Genomic DNA, 18,230 nt, shown 5'->3' on the forward strand with positions numbered 1-18,230 from the left:
TTGTTGAATAGAAAACGGATAGTATAGCACCAAGCTTCCAATTCATTCGTATTGACCATTCAAGATGTGTTTGAATTGTATATTTTGGAGATTTTGTGTTTATGATATTGAAATTATTATTATTTTATTGGACAACGTGTTTTATATTTTTTACACATTTTACGCATGTAGAAGTATCTTTGTTAGGTACTTATTTATCATGTCACAAATTAGACGTTTCTGGTTGCGTCCATGCAACAATGTGAAGATTGTTATTGTATTGTATTATATGAATTTAAATGTGTGTGACCTATTACAGTGGTCCCAACAACCTCTAAGTTGTTTGTCTCAAGCATTTGGACATCGTTTTTAATTTCATATTACTGACGATAGTTATAGTGCAACAATTTGGAAGGAGCTAGCGTAAGTGTTGGGCTCTATCTAGTTACATCATGAATATGGACTATATGATCGTCACGGTAAATTAAATTGTTTTAATGTAAATAGTTGGTGTAGCTAAGTATTTATCAAAATTAACATTTTTTGCTTTGATAATAACTTAAACTCACAATCTTAAAATCATAGGTGATGGATCTTTTCTAAAATTATACTACTACATTATTAGTGAGTTTTAAAAGGATAATTAATTGTCGTTAAAACAAAGGCAAAAAGATGCTCTTTTTTTAGATCCGTATACTATTAAGATAGCGAGCCATGTTTGGTGAACTTTTTTCTTCATAAAGAGGTTAGATTTGGATGTCAAAAGAAGAAAGAATCATAAGTATCAATTTCATTTTGTTTTCTTCAAATGAAAAGGAATATGTGGTGGACCTTCAATGCAAAAGATCTCCATAGAAAAAAGACAATGCTTTGTTTACTAGTATTGCCAAAGTAGTGTTTTCAAACTGTTTGTGAATATGCCTCAACGGAAGTTGATTCAGTATTTGACTTTGCTCCTTATGATTTTGTCTGATTGCAGTTAAGGTTTTTTGTTGGAGCAGTTGAATAGTGATGTTTCTTCAGCGAGTTATATCAACAACATTACCTTCATCAACAAGGTTATTTAGTAGTATTGGTAGCCATGATTTGTCTAAAGCTATTTCCGAGCTCAATCAGGTATACATATATATACACATAAGCAGGTTCTTTAAAGTTTCCTTTCAAGACTTGCACATTTCTCTTTTGAAACATTAGGCTTTTGTTTAATTATTGTACTTCGACTATCATATTATTGTGTTGTAGTAATTGTCCTGTTATCATCTGCTATTTCCTGTACGTCTGTTACTTTCTGCTATTTTCTGTAATTCTGCTACTTCTTTATGGATTGCTTTGGATGATCTTTCTTGAGCCGAAGGTGTATCTTTAAAAGCCTCCCTAACTCTGAGGTAGACGTAAGGTCTATGTACGCTATACCCAGTGGCGGATCTACATAGAAAATTATACTATTTTTACATAGTCAAAAATATTTTTATGTATATATAGTAGATGTTGAACCCCTTCGAATAGTCCGTACATTTAGCTCCGCCACTGGCTATACCCTTTCTAGACCTCACTTGTGGGAGTATACATGTATGTTGTTGTGGGATTAAATAAGCTGATTGATTTAAATAATCTATCCAGAATCTCATCCTCTATTTGGTGGGGCTACTGATGGGTTGAATGTCGGTAGGTTCCGAGTTAGATTCTTTTAGAAAAAAAGTTCATTCGAGATAGTCTTTTCTTATAAAAAATGTCACTTTTACGTGAAGATGTAGATAAAAGGCCAATAACTTGTTAGATTTCATAGAATAAACCGTGGAGTGTGTACGAGAACCATTTTGTTAGTTGGTCAGAATGTTTACTTATTTCTCAACCAGAGCTTTGAGAATGACTTAGTCTGCACAATGTAAAAGATGAGCCTTGAAAGTTAATACCGGGATCTTACTAATCAAAAGTGGGGAAAAAGGGGGGATAGTTAATTCTGGGCTTGTATTTTGCAAAGGAAGTTTAGTTTTTAAGTTCATATTCTAATTGATTATTACTCTTCACTCACGAGGGAGATATTATTTGCATAATTGAGCTTGAAGTTTGTAAAAATGGCGTTGGATGCTTTCTAAAAATTATTGCTCTTCTTCTCATTAGGAACTGGAATCTGTATTTGGTGAACCTCCTCCATCTGGCCTTTCTGGTTCCATTGATAATCAAAGTATGACGACCCGAAACTCGAAGCTTAATACTGTAGAAATGGATGGTAAAGAATCTTTCGCTGGATTGACACATATTGGCAGCAAAGGTGAAGCTCAAATGGTAGATGTATCTCGTAAAGATATTAGCAAGAGAGTGGCCATTGCCCGGGGCAAGGTTATTCTAGGACAGAAGGTATTTGATCTGGTTTCAGCCAATCAAATGGGAAAAGGAGATGTTGTGAGTGTGGCAAGGTTAGCTGGAATTTGTGGAGCAAAGCAAACCAGCAATCTCATCCCACTATGTCACAACATCAACTTGACACATGTTCGAGTGGACTTGGCTTTGAACCCGCGAGATTTTAGTGTTGAAATAGAAGGGGAAGCTGCCTCAGATGGAAAAACTGGTGTGGAGATGGAAGCCTTGACAGCAGTAACTGTTGCTGGTCTAACAGTGTATGACATGTGCAAGGCTGCTTCAAAGAATATCCAGATTACAGATATCAGGCTTGAACACAAAACTGGAGGTAAAAGTGGGGACTGGTCCAGGGAGAAATGATCACCAATCTAAAGACGTAACAAGGCAAGTGCATTAACCGCGCTGCTTGGGGGAATGATGTATGTGTCACTTCCGTCAAATGTCTTTTTCCTATAAAATATGGTAATTCAAGTCGATAGCGCTAGTGAAAAAACATGGCCCATCCATGAACACAAAAATCGTGCGTGAAGTTGATTCTAACAGAAGGATCCGTTGTGTACAACAATTGTTTGACAACATTTTCCTTGCTTTCCTATTTATTTATTTATTAACTAATTAGATTAACTTACACGAGTACAAATAACTTCCACTCTGTTGGTGCTTGAACTGCACATCACAACAGCGAAATCTATGCAGTTACATGACTAACGAGGAAAAACTTAGCAAAAATAGTAAATTAGCTACGAGACAAATGATGTAAATCCTATTTGTTAGAAATCAAAAGAATCACAAAACGCTAAATAACACTTAGCGATAAAAGTAAGGAAATTAGCAATCAAGTCTACGGCATACATCCCATTAGTAAGTAAGTAATACTCTGCCAGAACATGCTGCCTAATGAAGTCTTCTGTTCAAAAAGAAGAATCCAGATACTAAGCAATGAAAAAGAGACGTCTAATGGAAAAATAAACTGCAATTTGTCAGTACCACGTCGATTCTAATGAAGATTCAAGATACTCTTGCTTACCTAGTTAGTAATTACTCCATTAGTGAGTCAAATTCACGCACAGGCTAAAAGAGGCGCTGAACTTTTTGATCATGTAAATATATAATAAGCAACTGCGCAAGACATGGACAATAGACATGTCCGATCCACCATTCGCTCTTTCAAGCCAAATATGTTTGCCTTTCTGAGGCTAACATCAACACAGAAGCACATCTACACTACAGCAGTTAGCTTCATCAGATTAAACCTGGAGAAAATAACTTGGGTTCATGCCCACTCCCGCATTTAGAGCACAATCTTGAGTTCTTTTGATACCATAGGGTGGAGAAACTGACTTACATGCCACCGTTGTAATTGCAAAATCTGAGGTGGTTGGCCATGTCGTGATGTTGGCGGGCACACGTGGGGGCATAATAAATAGTGATTTCTCTAGGAAAGATGTTTAATCCCTACAAGAAAGCCTGAGGAATTGCTAGTATAACCAATCAGCAGGAGACGTGCCCCTGGAACATAATCTCTTGGAAACAAACTGTACAGGGGCTGCATCTCTTCTATTAAAGATAGCAATTTAAGCAGCAAAACAATAAACTAGTTATCAAAGTTATGAACGTCTATCCTAAAGACACTACAGTTCAACAGGAGTTTTACCAGCTCATTTATGAAACTACAACTTGTCATTAACCAAATAACATGATCAGTGAAATTCCAAGCTCAATGTCAACCATACTTCTTCCTAGCAACTGTACCCACAAAACTAACCTATTGCAATTTCTCAGGGTTGGTAAAACCAAAAGTTTTGTGGAAAGCAAACCCAACTACAATATCATCCTCATGCCGGAGATGAGGAGGAACCTATCAGCATAGCTAATAACCCCTCTTGAAGCTAAAAGACGTCACAATAACATGATGAACAATGAAAATATTAGCAAACTAAGTAAATTAACTATGGGACCTATGCTGTAAATCCAATTCATAGAAATCATCTGAATCACAAGAGGCCACAAGCCACTTATCAGTAAAGCTAAGGGAATTAGAAGTCAAGTCTATGCCATAAATCCCATTAGTTAGAAATGCAATCGCCAAGATACAGATCACACTGCCTAATGAAGTCTCTCCTCAAAAAGAACAATCAAGAAACCACATATGCTAAGCATTGAAAAAGAGATGAAAATGAATAAATTAACTGCAATTCATCGGTACCGCATCAATTCTAATTAATTCACATCCCATAACTTGTGAACGACTGCATCCTCTTGGCATCAAACAAGGGAACAAAACAACAACTACCGTACTGTTTGATTAACAAATATACTTTTGCTTAAGCACGACAAGATTCAACGGATTGCTAACAACATAGTTTGTATTCAAGGCAAAAGAATTCACGAAAAAATTCACCATATAGGAGATAATAACAATACAACAATAGTGGGTTTCCTTTCTATTTGACTTGTGATTAGCAAGCTAAACTATATCCTTGAAAGGAAATCACAGTCTAAACTTTGGGAAACAAGAATCCTAACCTTCAATACAAATCAACTAAGTAATAGTTCAAGAGATCTCAATCCAAATAAGAAAAACAATGCATTTACAACAATCGCCGAGATGCCACCCTCTTGCTCTTCTCCTTTCTCAAAGCTCATTCTAAGCACGCCTCCATGGTCTATATAAGAACCTTATTCCTGAAAATAAAAACCATATTTTTATCTTACCATCACCTGATTGAAACACCATATATTCCGAAAGAACATCACCAAAGCATAAATCTTTTACTCGTAGTGATTAAAAAAAGAAAGAAAGCATCGGGATAAGTGTAAATTTTAAAAAATGCATACTCATAATCAACAACAACATATCTATTGTACTCTCACAAGTGGAGTTAGGGGAGGATAGACTGATAGAGAGTACGCAGACCTTACCCTACCTTGGAAGATAGAGAGGTAGTTTCCAATAGAACCTCCGCTCAAGGAAAATCATATCAAAGCAGATCGAAAAAGAAATACCTTAAGTGAAGAAATCAAGGCATATACTAGAAAAAATAATGACAAAGCATTCAGAAAAAAAGACCCGTAACTACAACAAAATACAGCATTAATAAATGTCCAAGAGACATACATGAGAAATACGAGGACTACTAGTATGGAAGGATAAGCAAGACAATGCACTAGTACCCACTAACCTTCTACTCATAATCATTTCAATCAATTAACTCCATGAAAATTCCAAACTAATCGAGGTCGTCATATAAAATTCTCTGCCAATATTTGATAAATTCTTTTTTTCAAAGTCAAATTAGGATTCTGTAAAAAAGAAAAAAATTAAAGACTACATCTTTTTTTAATAACCATGGTGTCCGGGTCAGCTTGATCGCAACTCAACTAATTCCATGTGATACCTGCTACCTCCCAAGTCCCAACCACCACAAATACCAGATAACTCTGTCCACCAAAGTTAGATGCTAGAATTTGAATCGAAGACCTCATGGTTCCCGATGTTGGGTTCAATTGGTGTGAATGAAAAATGGAGGAACACAACCTTTTATGAAACGACATATTGTTTTGGGAAAGGAGTGATTGTTCAGATAGTTGTAGTTGTAGTTGTGTCTGTTCAGAAAAAGACACAATGTTTCGAATGAACAGACATGACTCTTCCAAAGGATACACCTTTTCGGATGAATCATTGCCTCCTTTCGGAAGGGGCACTTGATGGCTATATAAACCTGCATTTATCCACAGGTTTTGGTATGAAAAATTTCTGAATACAAACTCTTCTTTCTTCAAAACATTCCTTGCGATCAATCAAATCGTTGAGTGGGTTCGACGAATCCAATTATTTGAGGTACCACTATAGTTGGATTGAAAGCCATTTTATCCTAGGAGGAAGATTCCAAAACCTCGGGTACAGTTTATTCCTTAAGGACACTCCGTGAAGTCGGGAGACTTGGCTTTACATTTCTGTTTCATCTTAATTTCTGAAAAAATAACACACTTCTTAGAAAGATCACTTTGATCTTGTGTTGAGGGTATTGTTGTACTTCATAGTATTCTTGTTTTAAACTTGAACTAGTGTTGAAGTTATTGTGTCAAATTACAGATTCTTGTACCCGAAAACGTTGAAAAACAACACCCGACACACCTCATTAATTACTAGACCACACCCTTGGGTGCAAATTAAAGAGTACATCTTTTTTCTTTTATAACTGTGGTGTCAAAAATAGCTTATGTTCATCTTGACTAATTCCACGGGACACCTGCCACCTCCCACCCACCAACAACATATACATATATATATGTGTGTGGTGGGAAGGAAGGGAGGGGAGATATTTGACCCTAAAATCTCATAGTTCTAAACGCTCCTCATGCCTCATTGACCACCAGGCCACACCCTCGGTGCAAATTAACGTCTACACACAACTTTATGTGCTTATTTAAAGGGCAGCCCAGTGCACTAAAGATACTGCTATGCGCGGTGTCCGGAAAAGGGCCCCACCACAAGGGTGTATTGTACACAGCCTTACATTGCATTTCTATCAGAGACTATTTCCAAATCTTGAACCCATGACTTCCTGGTCACATGGCAGCAACTTTCCCTCATGGCAGCAACTTTCCCAGTTATTCAAAGGCTCCCCTTCCTTTATGTGCTTATTTAACATCTATAAATCATCATAAAGTCTATACACAAGTTTATGTGCTTATTTAGTCTCTATAAATCATCATAAAGTCTATATACAGGTTTATGTGCTTATTTAACCTCTATAAATCATCATAAATTAGACATTTAGATAAAGGATCAGGAAAAAAATTGGTATAAAAAAGGGGAAAGAGTAGAGGGAGAGACCTACGTCTGTTTAGGGTAAGAAGGCGAGGAAGGAACACGCTTGTTCCTAAACATCATATAAGCAAGTGGCAATACAACGCCGATCATCATTACTGCTGCTCCCATCATGTACCTCATTGGGCTCGGCGCTTCCACTTCTACCACTCTCATCTACACCAAATGCAATCACAAAAGCACCACGGTAATTAAAAATATATATATATATATATATGCTCTATATGTTATAGGAAAATACAAGAATATAGAAATTCCATCGAGTAAAGAGAAAATTGTGAAAGTTGAATGGGAAGAAGGAGGACTTACGGGCATTTTTGCAGCAAAAATTGATCAGATCGAACTTCAGGTAGAGGTTTCTAGGACTATATACTATTGAAGATTTGATCTGGAGGATTTTTGCCCTTTTGGCTTTTAATCTTTTTTTTGTTAATTGCACATCTTGCCTCTCTTTTTTGTCAAAATGTGTTTTTAACATATTCTCCCGATTTCATTTTACTTGATAAAGTTTAAATATGTCATAAAACTATTAAAATGATTCATTTGTGCATCTATGACAGCAAGTTCATGAAATTCATGTCGTTGTTTTTGAGAAAAGGCATTTTTCCCCTTAATTTGTTCGTAAAACTCACTTTAGCATTTAAACTTAACTTTCATTTATTTACCTCCTTAATATCTTTAAAATGTATTTGTTTGACCCCTAAAGTTATTGTGATATTTTAAAAAAAAAATAGGCACGTTTATTTATTAAAAAGAAAAAAAATCACATTTTTTAATTAAAAATTAATATAATCCCACTTTTTATTTTAATATACATTAAAAAAATATTCTTTCTTCTTCAATGCCCTCAGCCCCCATGGCCCACACCCACACCCTACACTCTTTTCTTCTCCAATTGATCAAGAACAACAATACTCATTTTCTTTAAACCATCGATTCCTTCATTAAGTATCTCATTCATTTTCTCCAATCATTAATTTCTCCATTAACAACCTCTCTCATTTTCTTCAACCATTAATTCCCCCATTAACAACTTCACCCGTTTTTTTCAACCATTAATTTTTCCATTAACAATCTCACACGCATTCTCAATCAACACTTTCAAAATGATAATTAATCGAACACAAGATGTAATGATTAAGATGTAATAATTCAACATTCTTATACCAAAAAAGAAAAAAAATCACCCTTTAGCTGGAACCTTCGAAAAAAAATGAAGTTTTTTTTTTACTTTGCTTTTTTCTGATTTTGGAAACCATAATTAACCATGTGATTGGTTTAAGATCATCATAGCGATTATGTTATTTCAAAATCAAATCTTCAGCCCTCACAATCAAAGTTATATTTGCAATTTATCACTATGTTTACGTTGGTCCAAGACTATTTTAAAAAAAATGAAGTTTTTTTTTCTTTTTGAAAAAAACAATTGAGATTCAATTGAAAAACTAGAGGAAGTGGGGCGCTGAAAAATGGGGAGGGGGTCTTGCGTTTGCAGGGTAGGGGGTGAGGGTGAGGGTTGGAAGAGGAAAAAATGTAGAGAGGGCGGGGTGGGTGGATGGGGTGGGGATGTGAAGAAGAAAGAAAATGGGGAGGGGGGAAGGGGATATATATATATATATATATATATATATATATATATATAAATAAAATAGTATATACATATTTTTTATTTTTTTAAAAAAAATTATATAAAAATAATGTAAGGGGGATTATTTTTTTTTTTTGAAAAATAGTAATTTCTTACGTGGTAATGACGTGACTCCGACGTGGTATTGACGTGGCGTTGATGTGTAGGCGAGTGTAACAGACTCTCCGTTGTGAGAGTGATATTCAATTTTGAGGGGTAAAAATAATACACTTTAAAGATGTTAAAAGGGGTAAATAAACAGAAGTTTAGTTTAAGTACTAAAGTGAGTTGAGCGGATAAGTTCAAGGAGGAAATCATGTCTTTTCTCTTGTTTTTTAATTGGGGTTTTATTATAATCATGTCATTGTTTGCTTATTCAATTTATGAAATGAAGAGAATTTTGTTATACTTTTCTCTTTCTACCTTTAATATTAAATAACCAAATAAAGTAATAATAGTTAAATTTAGATTTCCAAATCAACATTAGTAAAGTTAACTTAGTAAATATATCACTAATTAATTTATTTTTTTAAAATGTGTGTTGCGTCAATAAGGCGCAAATAATATGAAATAGAGGAAATATACATTAAGGACCGTAATGTTATATTGGATGTATGGACATATGAGCAAAGATAAGAATAGGAATGATGATATACAACATAAAGATAGAAATGACCTTGGTGGTGAACAAGATGAGAAAGGAAGGATTAAATGATTCAAATATGTGAAAAAAATGCACTAGTGTAGATGCGACAGAGGTTGTTATAGATAGTTATATGAGAGAAAGAGATAGGTCGATGAAGTATTGAGAGGTGATTAAACATTAACATGCTGCAGCTATAGCTTACCAATAATACGATCATAAATATGTGATTGTGAAGGACGCAAATTGAGGTGAGTTAAATAGACAGTTGAGATGTCTTACTTAATCTTTCATGCTACCTAGTTGTCATAATATTATCCAGAGAGTTTGTAGTTATTTTATTTATGTTTCTAACTCTTTGATAATCGTACTATTTTGTGATAGTAATCGTACTATTTTATAGTAGTATTTTATCATGCTTTCTTTGATATTTTATCTTAGATCATTCCTTTTCATTGTTTCTCTTTTCGAACTATTTTGTAATATTTTACTTGAGTAGAAAGCCTGTCAAAAACAATCTCTCTATTTTGTAGACATATATCACGGACCAAAATAGCCCAACCCCCAAGACATTAAGGACCACTTTGATCATTTTCTCTTCTTCTTTCCTTCAATAAAACAATACTCACCTGTTTCATAATAAATGAATTGTTGAACTTTGACACATATATTAAGAAAAAAATATTAAAGATATAAATTTAACACAATTTTTTATTTTTATCCTAAAAAAGAAAAATTAACCTTATAATACCTTTTTAAATCATAAGGAAAATTTTAAAAAAAAATTCAATAATTCATTTATTTTGAAACACTAATAAATATCCCCAACAATTCACTTGAAACGGAGAGAGTATAGTAACAACCTAAAACATGCAAAATTCCTTCCAATTTTCTATTCCTCATTCATTTTCACCCCCAAAATTTCATTTCCCTCTAACATACAATTTGAATTCGTTCACTTCTTCGACTCACCATCAACCTGTCCCCGCCCACACACCCCTAGCTCAAAAAATGGAAGAACAAGAAGGTTCATTACTCCACCTAACAATGGAGAAAGGGCCTAATTCGGGTCAAAATCTGAGCTACAAACCCGGTTCAAAGATCCAAATTGGTCGGGTCATTCGTGGGAATACAATCTCCATCAAAGACGAAGGGATTTCTTCTAAGCACTTAAGTATCCATTTCGAATCCGGGTTATGGGTCATCAATGATCTCGGATCCTCAAATGGTACATTTCTCAACAAAATCGCAATTGACCCGTCTCGGCCCACTAAACTTAACAACGGCGATGTGATCAAAATCGGCGAAGAGACGTCAATTAAGGTTGGAATTGAAGGAATGAGAGTTGATTTAGGGGAAAATAGGAGGAGGAATACGAGGCGTAAAGGATTGGGAGTGATTGATGAAGATAAGGAATTAGGGTTTGGAAATGGGGGGATTGGGAATGTGGGTGTGGGTTTGAAGAGGACGACGAGGAGTTCGAAGAGAGGGAAGAATGAAGCTGGAAATGTAGATGAAGTTGAGAGCTTTAGTGTATTTGAAGGGACTACAAGGAGGACTCGGGGTTCTAGGAAAGTGGAGAGTGTGAAAAATGGGGTTGATAATGTGAATGAAGCTGAGAATGTTGATGTTGAAAGAGAGGGTAAGCGGTGTCCGAGGAGGACTGGGCGTTCTAAGGAAGTGGAGAGTGTGATACATGCGGTTGCTAGTGCGAATGCAGCTGAGAATAATGATGTTGTTGAAAGAGACGGTAAACGGTGTCCGAGGAAGACTAGGGGTTCTAAGAAAGCTGATGTTGTTGATAATGCTATGGAGGAAAGTGAAAGTCTTGCTGTAGTTGAAGAAGAGCAACAGAAGAAACCTAGTCCGAGGAGGACTAGGGGTTCTAGGAAAGTGGGGAGTGTTAAAGATGGAACTGATGGTGTGCAGGAAAATGAAAGTCTTGCTGTAGTTGAAGAAGAGCGAGAGAGGAAACCTAGTCCGAGGAGGACCAGGGGTTCTAAGAGAGCGCAAAATATTAAATGGACTGATAGTGTGGAGGAACCTAAGAATTCTGCAGCAATTGATGTAGATAAAGAGAAAAAAGTGTGTTCAAGGAGGACTAGGGGTTCACGGAAGGAGGAAGATGTGGAAAATCGCCATGAAAATGCAGGTGAAATCAGAGAATTGAAGAAACTTGGGAAGGGGAAGGGAAGCACTGCAAAAATGGTGCATTCGGAGGAAGATGAGCTAATGGAGAAGTTGGAAAGAGACCCAAAAGATTGTGAAGAAGCAATTCAGAGCAATGTCAATGAGGGAGTAGAAAGAAATATGCTCGAGGGGGTGAGAGTGGAATTTGGCCGGGACGGTTGTGAGGGGTCAGTTAGTAATGTTGGCTTTAACATCAGTGAAGATGTCCAAATGGAGGAGGAGGTGAATTTAGAGGAAATGACACTTGGAGGGTGGTTTGATTATTTAGAGGTTAATTTGCCAAAACAAATAATTGATGCCACTGAGAAGATGATTTTAGGTATGACACAGAAAACAGAGAAATATCAGGAGTTCATGTTGCAGCAGAAGAATGCAAAGGATTGTGATGGAATACCGAAGGGTTAGACCAAGGACTCCGTAGTAAGGTTACAATGTTAGATGATTTTCTTTTGCATTGCTCTTTGTATTAGGCGAAGTCATTTTCTAGACATCCTTGAGTTGCTTATTTGCATAAATTCTACTCTATTGTATCTGTGTACAGTGAACCCTTTGTTTACATACAACAACTGAAAGATTCTCATTTAGTTGAAGTAATCTAAATTTTGATAACAAAACACTTATTTTTTTGTTGTTAAATTCTTATTCTGTAAAGTCAGTGATGAATCTGATTCGTATATATGCTCAATGACCTCATGTCTAACGCAGGATACCTATCATTGGACTTATGTTAATATGGTTCAGGAGACCTCAAAAGTCCAAAACAATGTCCTGTGGGGCATCAAGATTGGGATACTGACCTGTTATTTTCAATTCTAATATAATACAGAATAGAGAGGCATTAGCTTTTACAGTCAGTAACTGCACCTTAGTTATAATATCCAGAATATATGGTAGAGTGGAAGTGGGGAACAGGTTTTACCACCATACAATAAGCTTAAGTAAAATATTAGATGATCAAGAATTTAGCAGAGTTTCCAGATAAGGGATATAAGGATACATCTAGAGTGTTTTTTGCTGTACCTGGGAATTCATGAAACAAACCATAACTGGTTTTCTTATTGGCTAGCACTAGTTAATATCACTGCTTTCCCTTATTGCTTTCTCTACACATCTTAAATACGTTCCGGATTATTACCTGTCATATAGTTTTTATGTACCAATCATTTATCATATAGTTTGTTCCCGGAATTGTAGGCTTTTTTTTGCTATGTCAAGAAAAATGGTTTGTAGACTTAAACAACTAATACAGGGGGCATCCTGTGAAGATAAAATACCCTATTTAGACAATGATTTGAGATTTCATTTAGACTAAATCTGTTGACATGTCGAGTTGGGTTTTGAGTTTGTTGTTGCGAATTGTTTGGCTGGTGATCCTCGTGGAAGTAGCATCTACCAATAGCTACTGATCCGTGTTTGGTGAAAGAAAAAAATGGCTGTACCAATTCTTCAGTATAATGGGATATCTGAAATTAATATTTGCTGTAGAATCTAGATTAGGCTGTTCCTCATAAATATGATAAAACTAAATCATTTGCCTGCAGTAACTGCATAAGTATTAGTTTTAACATTCAGAACTAGATTGCAGAATTGGTGTTACTTCCATACAGTAGGCTTAAATAAAATATTATATGGTTAAGAATTATGGCGGAATTGCTAGTGAACGGCTGTAGAAGGATGCATCAAGATTGTCAAACACCACCATTTTTCAAAAAAAAAAGAAAAGAAAAGATGCATCAGGACTGCTGTTTGCTGCATCTTTGATTGCATGAAAGAAACCACAACATCTCTGCTTTTCCTTTTTCAACATTTCTTACATGCATTTCAGATTAGTATTACATGTTATGAAGTTCTATTTCCTAGTACCCACACCATTTACTATATCAGTTTGTTTCGTGAATGTGTAGGTCTTCGTTGCTATTTCAAGAGAAGGGGTTGCATTCACACAAACGACTGAGTTTGGCGGCATCCTCTGAAAGATAAATTACCCTTTTTAGACTCTGTCTGAGATTTATAGACTGCAGTTGCATCTGTTGACATATTCAGTTGGGGTTCAAGCTTCTTTTTGCTAATTGTCTGGCTGTTGATCCTTGTGGAAGTAGCATCTGCCGTTGGTACAGTTTTGTGGTTGATGAAAGAAAAAGTGCCACTATTAATTCAACGGGACAATATTAGCTCTAAATTAGGATGTTCCACATAATTATGATGAAATGAAATCACTCTCCTCAATATGGTTGTGGTTGTCATGCAGAAGAGATGTCCTTAGAACCAAAAAGTTTTCATAGTGTGGAGCCCGAGATTAAACAACGTAAAGGTTAGAAGCTGATAGAACAGAAGATGTTCAATATCAGAAAGAGACATTGGCAGCTAGAAGGAGTGAGCAAAGGTTTGTCCTACAAACTGAAGGAAGCAGGATGTTATGATAATGGATACTGTGGCAGATGGAAGTACACCTGGGCTGATGCTTCTGATACTAAAATTGTTTCGGCCGACGTAGATTTTAGTCTTTGTTGCATATTTCTCAACATTGACATAGAGCTGCAGTTTGTAACATAACGGTTAATGCTCGATTGCTTCACTTACGCATACTACTCACTCTTGAGAAGATTTTCCTTCGGTGTAGATGATGCTGTTCGGAGTTTTATCGGCTTTCTTAAATAATTTCTACTGCTGTTGTTGGCCACAACTTTGTGCACGCTTGTAAAATTTTAACCATATACATACTTGTGAATTGAACATGATAACAGCATATCACAAATGCCTATTGAATCAGTAAAGACTGCATTTTATGGCGCCCAAAAACCATCACTTGTTAACAACGACGACGTAGCTGTGTTAACAAACAGAGCATAGGAAAGTAGCAAGTTCTTGAACTTGAAATGCAAAACGATCAGAGACTCTACTGGAAGCAAAAATGCACTAGGTGGTTTCTTCTCTATCTGCCCAAACCTTAGTGGATAGAGCTACCCGGTACCGGTGATAGTGGAAGGTAGCAAGGTATCCTGTAAAATTAGCTATGTGCGCACACACCAGTTACACACCACATTTATCAAAAAAACACAAACAAACAGGTTTTTGGTGCATTTGGAATGCAAGGAACTGCAGGTGTTTTGATGGGATTTCTACTTCTAGTAGTGATCTTAAATAATAACAATATGATGAATGTAGACAAGTCAAGAGCAGATGAAGAACCAGACACCCTTGTTATTTGTGTTGTTACTACATTCAAATAATGATTGAAAATCAAGACTTGGTGGATTGAAGAAGCTGTTCATGCATGACTTCCTCAATCGCAACAGATCGACCCTTCTGAATCGAAAGCTGTGCAGCAACTCCAATGGCTACTGAAACCAAACCATCATGTAAACCAACAGCAGGTGCTTGTTCTCCTCTTGCTCTTACTGCTGACAAAAACTGAAGGTGCTCCAAGTAGCTTGAACCATGATGTAGCCCATCGTACCTGTCAAAGAAAATTGATCGAAGACATTAAGAAATTATCGCGATATCACAGACAAAGTAGCTCCAGATAAGGCAAAATGTATTACTTTATTCGCTTATCTTCAGCTAGCAAAGTTTGTACGCTATTTCTTCCTTCAGCTCGTGTACCCCAACGCACAATGCTCTCAGGCACAAGCGCTTCACCCTGTTAAAGTGCGATAAAGAGCATCAAAGGAGAGGACAGTTCTGACTTTAAAGCAAAAACTATTGTGTTCACGTGATCGAGGGAGAATTGAGACAAGGGAATCAAGAAGAACAAGGGAAGAAAAGGGAAAGCGATTTACCTTTCCAATATCACCTACTACAGATATTTCTTGCTCATTTTTACCTCCTTCAGCAAACATACATAGGTCAAGCATACCACGACAACCATTGTCGAATTCCACAATTACATAAGCATTGTCAATTATATCAGGCACCTGAATATCGAAAATAGTTTTTGAGTTATCTAAATGTAGGGTTTGTACTCCTTCAAATGCTACTTCTGTAGAAGTAAATTACCCGTCCATCATATACTTCGTCTCTGTGATTCAAATCCATAGCTCCAGAAGCCATAACGCGAACAGGATTTGCTCCAATGAAAAGTCTCATGAGATCAAAGAAATGACAGCATTTCTCCACCAGAGTACCTCCAGTGTTGCAGTTGAAACGATTCCAATTATCGACCTATAAGAAGCAGAAGTCATTAGCATATGTAACTACAAAGGGAAGCAAAAGTTGTCGACTCAATTACCAATTACCTTGACAAGAAATGGAAATCGATGTTCTCGAATTGACACCATCTTCACTTTTCCTAAAGCTCCTTCTTTAACTATGTCTATCAGTTTAGCAACTGGCGGCATGTATCTGTACTCTAGCCCAACTTGTACCAGCATATCAGATCGCGCTTTTGCAGCATTTATGACCTGATTGATTCCATATTTTTGAAACAGTGTCACAGTATGATCAAACCATAATGTAGAAAATAATACGCCAAAAACTCTAAAGAAGCAACTCAAAAGTTTCATGTTAGTTTTGAATCATGTACTGACCTTTTTACAGTCTGAGACATTAGTGCACAAAGGCTTCTCCACCAAAACATGATGGGGTTTTGGGTGATTGATGATATCCATGAGAATCTCATAGTGAGTCATGTTTGGAGTTGACACTACCACCACATCACATAGCCCACTTTCTAACAATTGTTTATGCCCTGCAAAAACCTTCATCCAAAAACAAGGAGTTTAATTTCCATAGAGTAAATTAATACTATTATACAGTAATAACTAGGTTTGCGATTAAATATTTACAGATATTCAGTGAATTTTCTCATAGAGCAAACATAGTTTAAGTAAGACATACATACATAGACACTTTAATTTGACCTCAACTAGCAACTAAACACTTTTAAAATGCACATTTAGACGGTTTAACTTGATTTAAGTTGGTCTCATATAAATCCCAACTTTGAGAATGCACATCTAGAATGCATCCGCTTAAAGGTGTCTAAATGTGCATTTCAAAGTTAAGGTTTTTGCACGATGCACCGATGTGAGATTGAAGCGTCTAGATGATAACCATTAAAGTTGGTGTATTCAACTATCAGTGAGAATCAAGTAAAATATTTATTTATGTATTATGCCTTTAAACGAAAACTATTGAATTCACTTAAATCAGTAACAAACACGGTAAATCAGACCCTGCCTCAACGCTGACAAGAAACAGTAAAATAAAATTTTTAAATTTCATAACAGTTAAAGAATGTAACAGTTCCCTTTTTTATTTTCAGAAATTTTAGTAACAAATTTAAAACCCGGAACATTCATTGTATCTAGACGTTCTTAAAAGCTCTATTATTCAAAAAATCCTTATTTTCGTTAAAAGTTTGGTTAAATATATTCAGTCTAAAATTACTCTTTTAGCCTTTCACAAACATGGTCAAACAAATTATGAAGGTCAACAAGAAATAGTGAAGATTATCAAAACTCCATATTAGCTAAGAATATAACAGTTTCCTTTTTTATTTTCATAACTTTTAGTAACAAAAGCCAGAACATTCATTGTATCTAGACATGCTATGTTGATAGTGTTTAACAATAATGAACTTAGAAAAATTCATGGGAAGTAGAGTTCAAATTCTATCAAAGAACTAAAAAATAAAAATAAAAAATAAAAAATTCCAACCAACTTCTTCACATTTACATAAGCTTTAGCATTGGCGGATTCAGGAATTTTAGTTTACCATAAAAAAAATTTGAGCCAAAGTCAAATCAGGATTAAATATATAGGTATGAAAAGTGATTTTTAACTTATAAATGCAATATAATTTTCTGATGAAGCCGATAAAGATGCTCAACTGACCACGTTCAACCTGCGTAGCTATGCCATTGGCTCTCGCCTGCCTTAGATGTCAGAGTATGTAACGAGTCACCAGGTACAGAAATAGAGGTAGATTCATCATAACCCAGTACTTTTAACGTGAAAGATTTATACGTAAAATTTCATCAAAATCATAACAACTAACAAACAAACTTTAAAATACTACGGGTTCAATACTAAGAATCTCAAATATTAAACCCATAACGTTTAAATCTTAAATTCATTTCTGATCAGATGTACGATGAAATAATTGAGTTGGCCATGCAAACTGACTCGAAATCCACAGTGATTACAAAAGCCAAGAGTGAAAAACTAAGAAAACATAAATGTGATTAGTGATTTAATTAATACCTGCAGAGGCCAATCAAATGATTCTGCTAATTTTTGTGCATATATTTGAGAAGGAATATGTGGATCAGCAATGCAAACAACAGCAACTCCTTCACTTTTTAGATGATAAAGATTCATTAAATGTTCTCTTCCCATCATTCCAACACCAATTATTCCATATCTCAATATTGTTGCTACCATGGCTAATGACTCACTTTTTTTTTTTTTTTAATAATTCTGGAAAAAAAATAAAAAAATAAAACAGAGAAGCAATGTCTCCACAAATCTCTCAAATGGTCTCTATTTATATAATTTGATTACAATGTACCTAAGATAAGAAGTTGGCCAGTTGGCATTATATGATAAGTAAATTTCTTGATAAAAAGGTAAAAAAAATAAAGTTAAATAATGAG

The 18,230-nt window shown here is 35.5% G+C and overlaps 4 protein-coding genes across 10 annotated transcripts; 2 read left to right on the forward strand and 2 right to left on the reverse strand.

Annotated features, from left to right (window-relative positions):
* The first annotated feature begins 273 nt into the window (after positions 1-273).
* LOC107852897 (cyclic pyranopterin monophosphate synthase, mitochondrial) lies at positions 274-2,955 on the forward strand. 5 transcript variants are annotated; one of them, XM_016697935.2, is made up of 3 exons: positions 274-402; positions 959-1,095; positions 2,101-2,955. In XM_016697935.2, exons 2-3 carry the CDS (start codon positions 991-993, stop codon positions 2,698-2,700), a joined length of 705 nt encoding a protein of 234 aa, XP_016553421.1. In that variant the 5' UTR covers positions 274-402; positions 959-990; the 3' UTR covers positions 2,701-2,955. The 5 variants fall into 5 exon arrangements, with proteins under 5 accessions (XP_016553421.1, XP_016553436.1, XP_016553425.1 ...); XM_016697950.2 differs by having other exon boundaries at positions 292-458; XM_016697939.2 differs by lacking the exon at positions 274-402 and adding an exon at positions 476-870.
* Positions 2,956-4,688: 1,733 nt separating this feature from the next.
* LOC107867734 lies at positions 4,689-7,804 on the reverse strand. Its single transcript, XM_016714114.2, has 3 exons — positions 7,484-7,804; positions 7,185-7,330; positions 4,689-5,025 (listed from the first exon to the last, which is right to left on the reverse strand). The coding sequence occupies exons 1-3, from the start codon at positions 7,487-7,489 to the stop codon at positions 5,007-5,009; spliced, it is 171 nt and encodes a 56-aa protein (XP_016569600.1). The 5' UTR covers positions 7,490-7,804; the 3' UTR covers positions 4,689-5,006.
* Positions 7,805-10,295: 2,491 nt separating this feature from the next.
* Positions 10,296-14,314, forward strand: LOC107867713 (FHA domain-containing protein At4g14490). 3 transcript variants are annotated; one of them, XM_016714092.2, is made up of 2 exons: positions 10,296-12,067; positions 13,539-14,314. In XM_016714092.2, exon 1 carries the CDS (start codon positions 10,315-10,317, stop codon positions 12,037-12,039), a length of 1,725 nt encoding a protein of 574 aa, XP_016569578.2. In that variant the 5' UTR covers positions 10,296-10,314; the 3' UTR covers positions 12,040-12,067; positions 13,539-14,314. The 3 variants fall into 3 exon arrangements, with proteins under 3 accessions (XP_016569578.2, XP_016569568.2, XP_016569588.2); XM_016714082.2 differs by having other exon boundaries at positions 10,296-12,059; XM_016714102.2 differs by having other exon boundaries at positions 10,296-12,054.
* A 362-nt stretch (positions 14,315-14,676) lies between these two features.
* Positions 14,677-18,230, reverse strand: LOC107867727 (inositol 2-dehydrogenase/D-chiro-inositol 3-dehydrogenase). Its single transcript, XM_016714108.2, has 7 exons — positions 17,839-18,230; positions 16,161-16,331; positions 15,870-16,034; positions 15,631-15,795; positions 15,414-15,548; positions 15,177-15,274; positions 14,677-15,091 (listed from the first exon to the last, which is right to left on the reverse strand). Exons 1-7 carry the CDS (start codon positions 18,016-18,018, stop codon positions 14,875-14,877), a joined length of 1,131 nt encoding a protein of 376 aa, XP_016569594.1. The 5' UTR covers positions 18,019-18,230; the 3' UTR covers positions 14,677-14,874.

This window comes from Capsicum annuum, chromosome 1 (assembly GCF_002878395.1).
Source record: "Capsicum annuum cultivar UCD-10X-F1 chromosome 1, UCD10Xv1.1, whole genome shotgun sequence".
NCBI lineage: Eukaryota > Viridiplantae > Streptophyta > Magnoliopsida > Solanales > Solanaceae > Capsicum > Capsicum annuum.

Bases quoted from the DNA above. Each gene is read 5' to 3' on its own strand.
- LOC107852897 (XM_016697935.2), top strand. From the start codon at position 991: ATGTTTCTTCAGCGAGTTATATCAACAACATTACCTTCATCAACAAGG. The intron at 1,096-2,100 runs GTATACATATAT...TCTTCTCATTAG, and splicing joins CTATTTCCGAGCTCAATCAG to GAACTGGAATCTGTATTTGG.
- LOC107867713 (XM_016714092.2), top strand. From the start codon at position 10,315: ATGCAAAATTCCTTCCAATTTTCTATTCCTCATTCATTTTCACCCCCA.
- LOC107867727 (XM_016714108.2), bottom strand. From the start codon at position 18,018: ATGGTAGCAACAATATTGAGATATGGAATAATTGGTGTTGGAATGATG. The intron at 15,796-15,869 runs GTAATTGGTAAT...TGCTTCTTATAG, and splicing joins GATTTCCATTTCTTGTCAAG to GTCGATAATTGGAATCGTTT. The intron at 15,275-15,413 runs GTAAATCGCTTT...GCACTTTAACAG, and splicing joins TAGTAGGTGATATTGGAAAG to GGTGAAGCGCTTGTGCCTGA.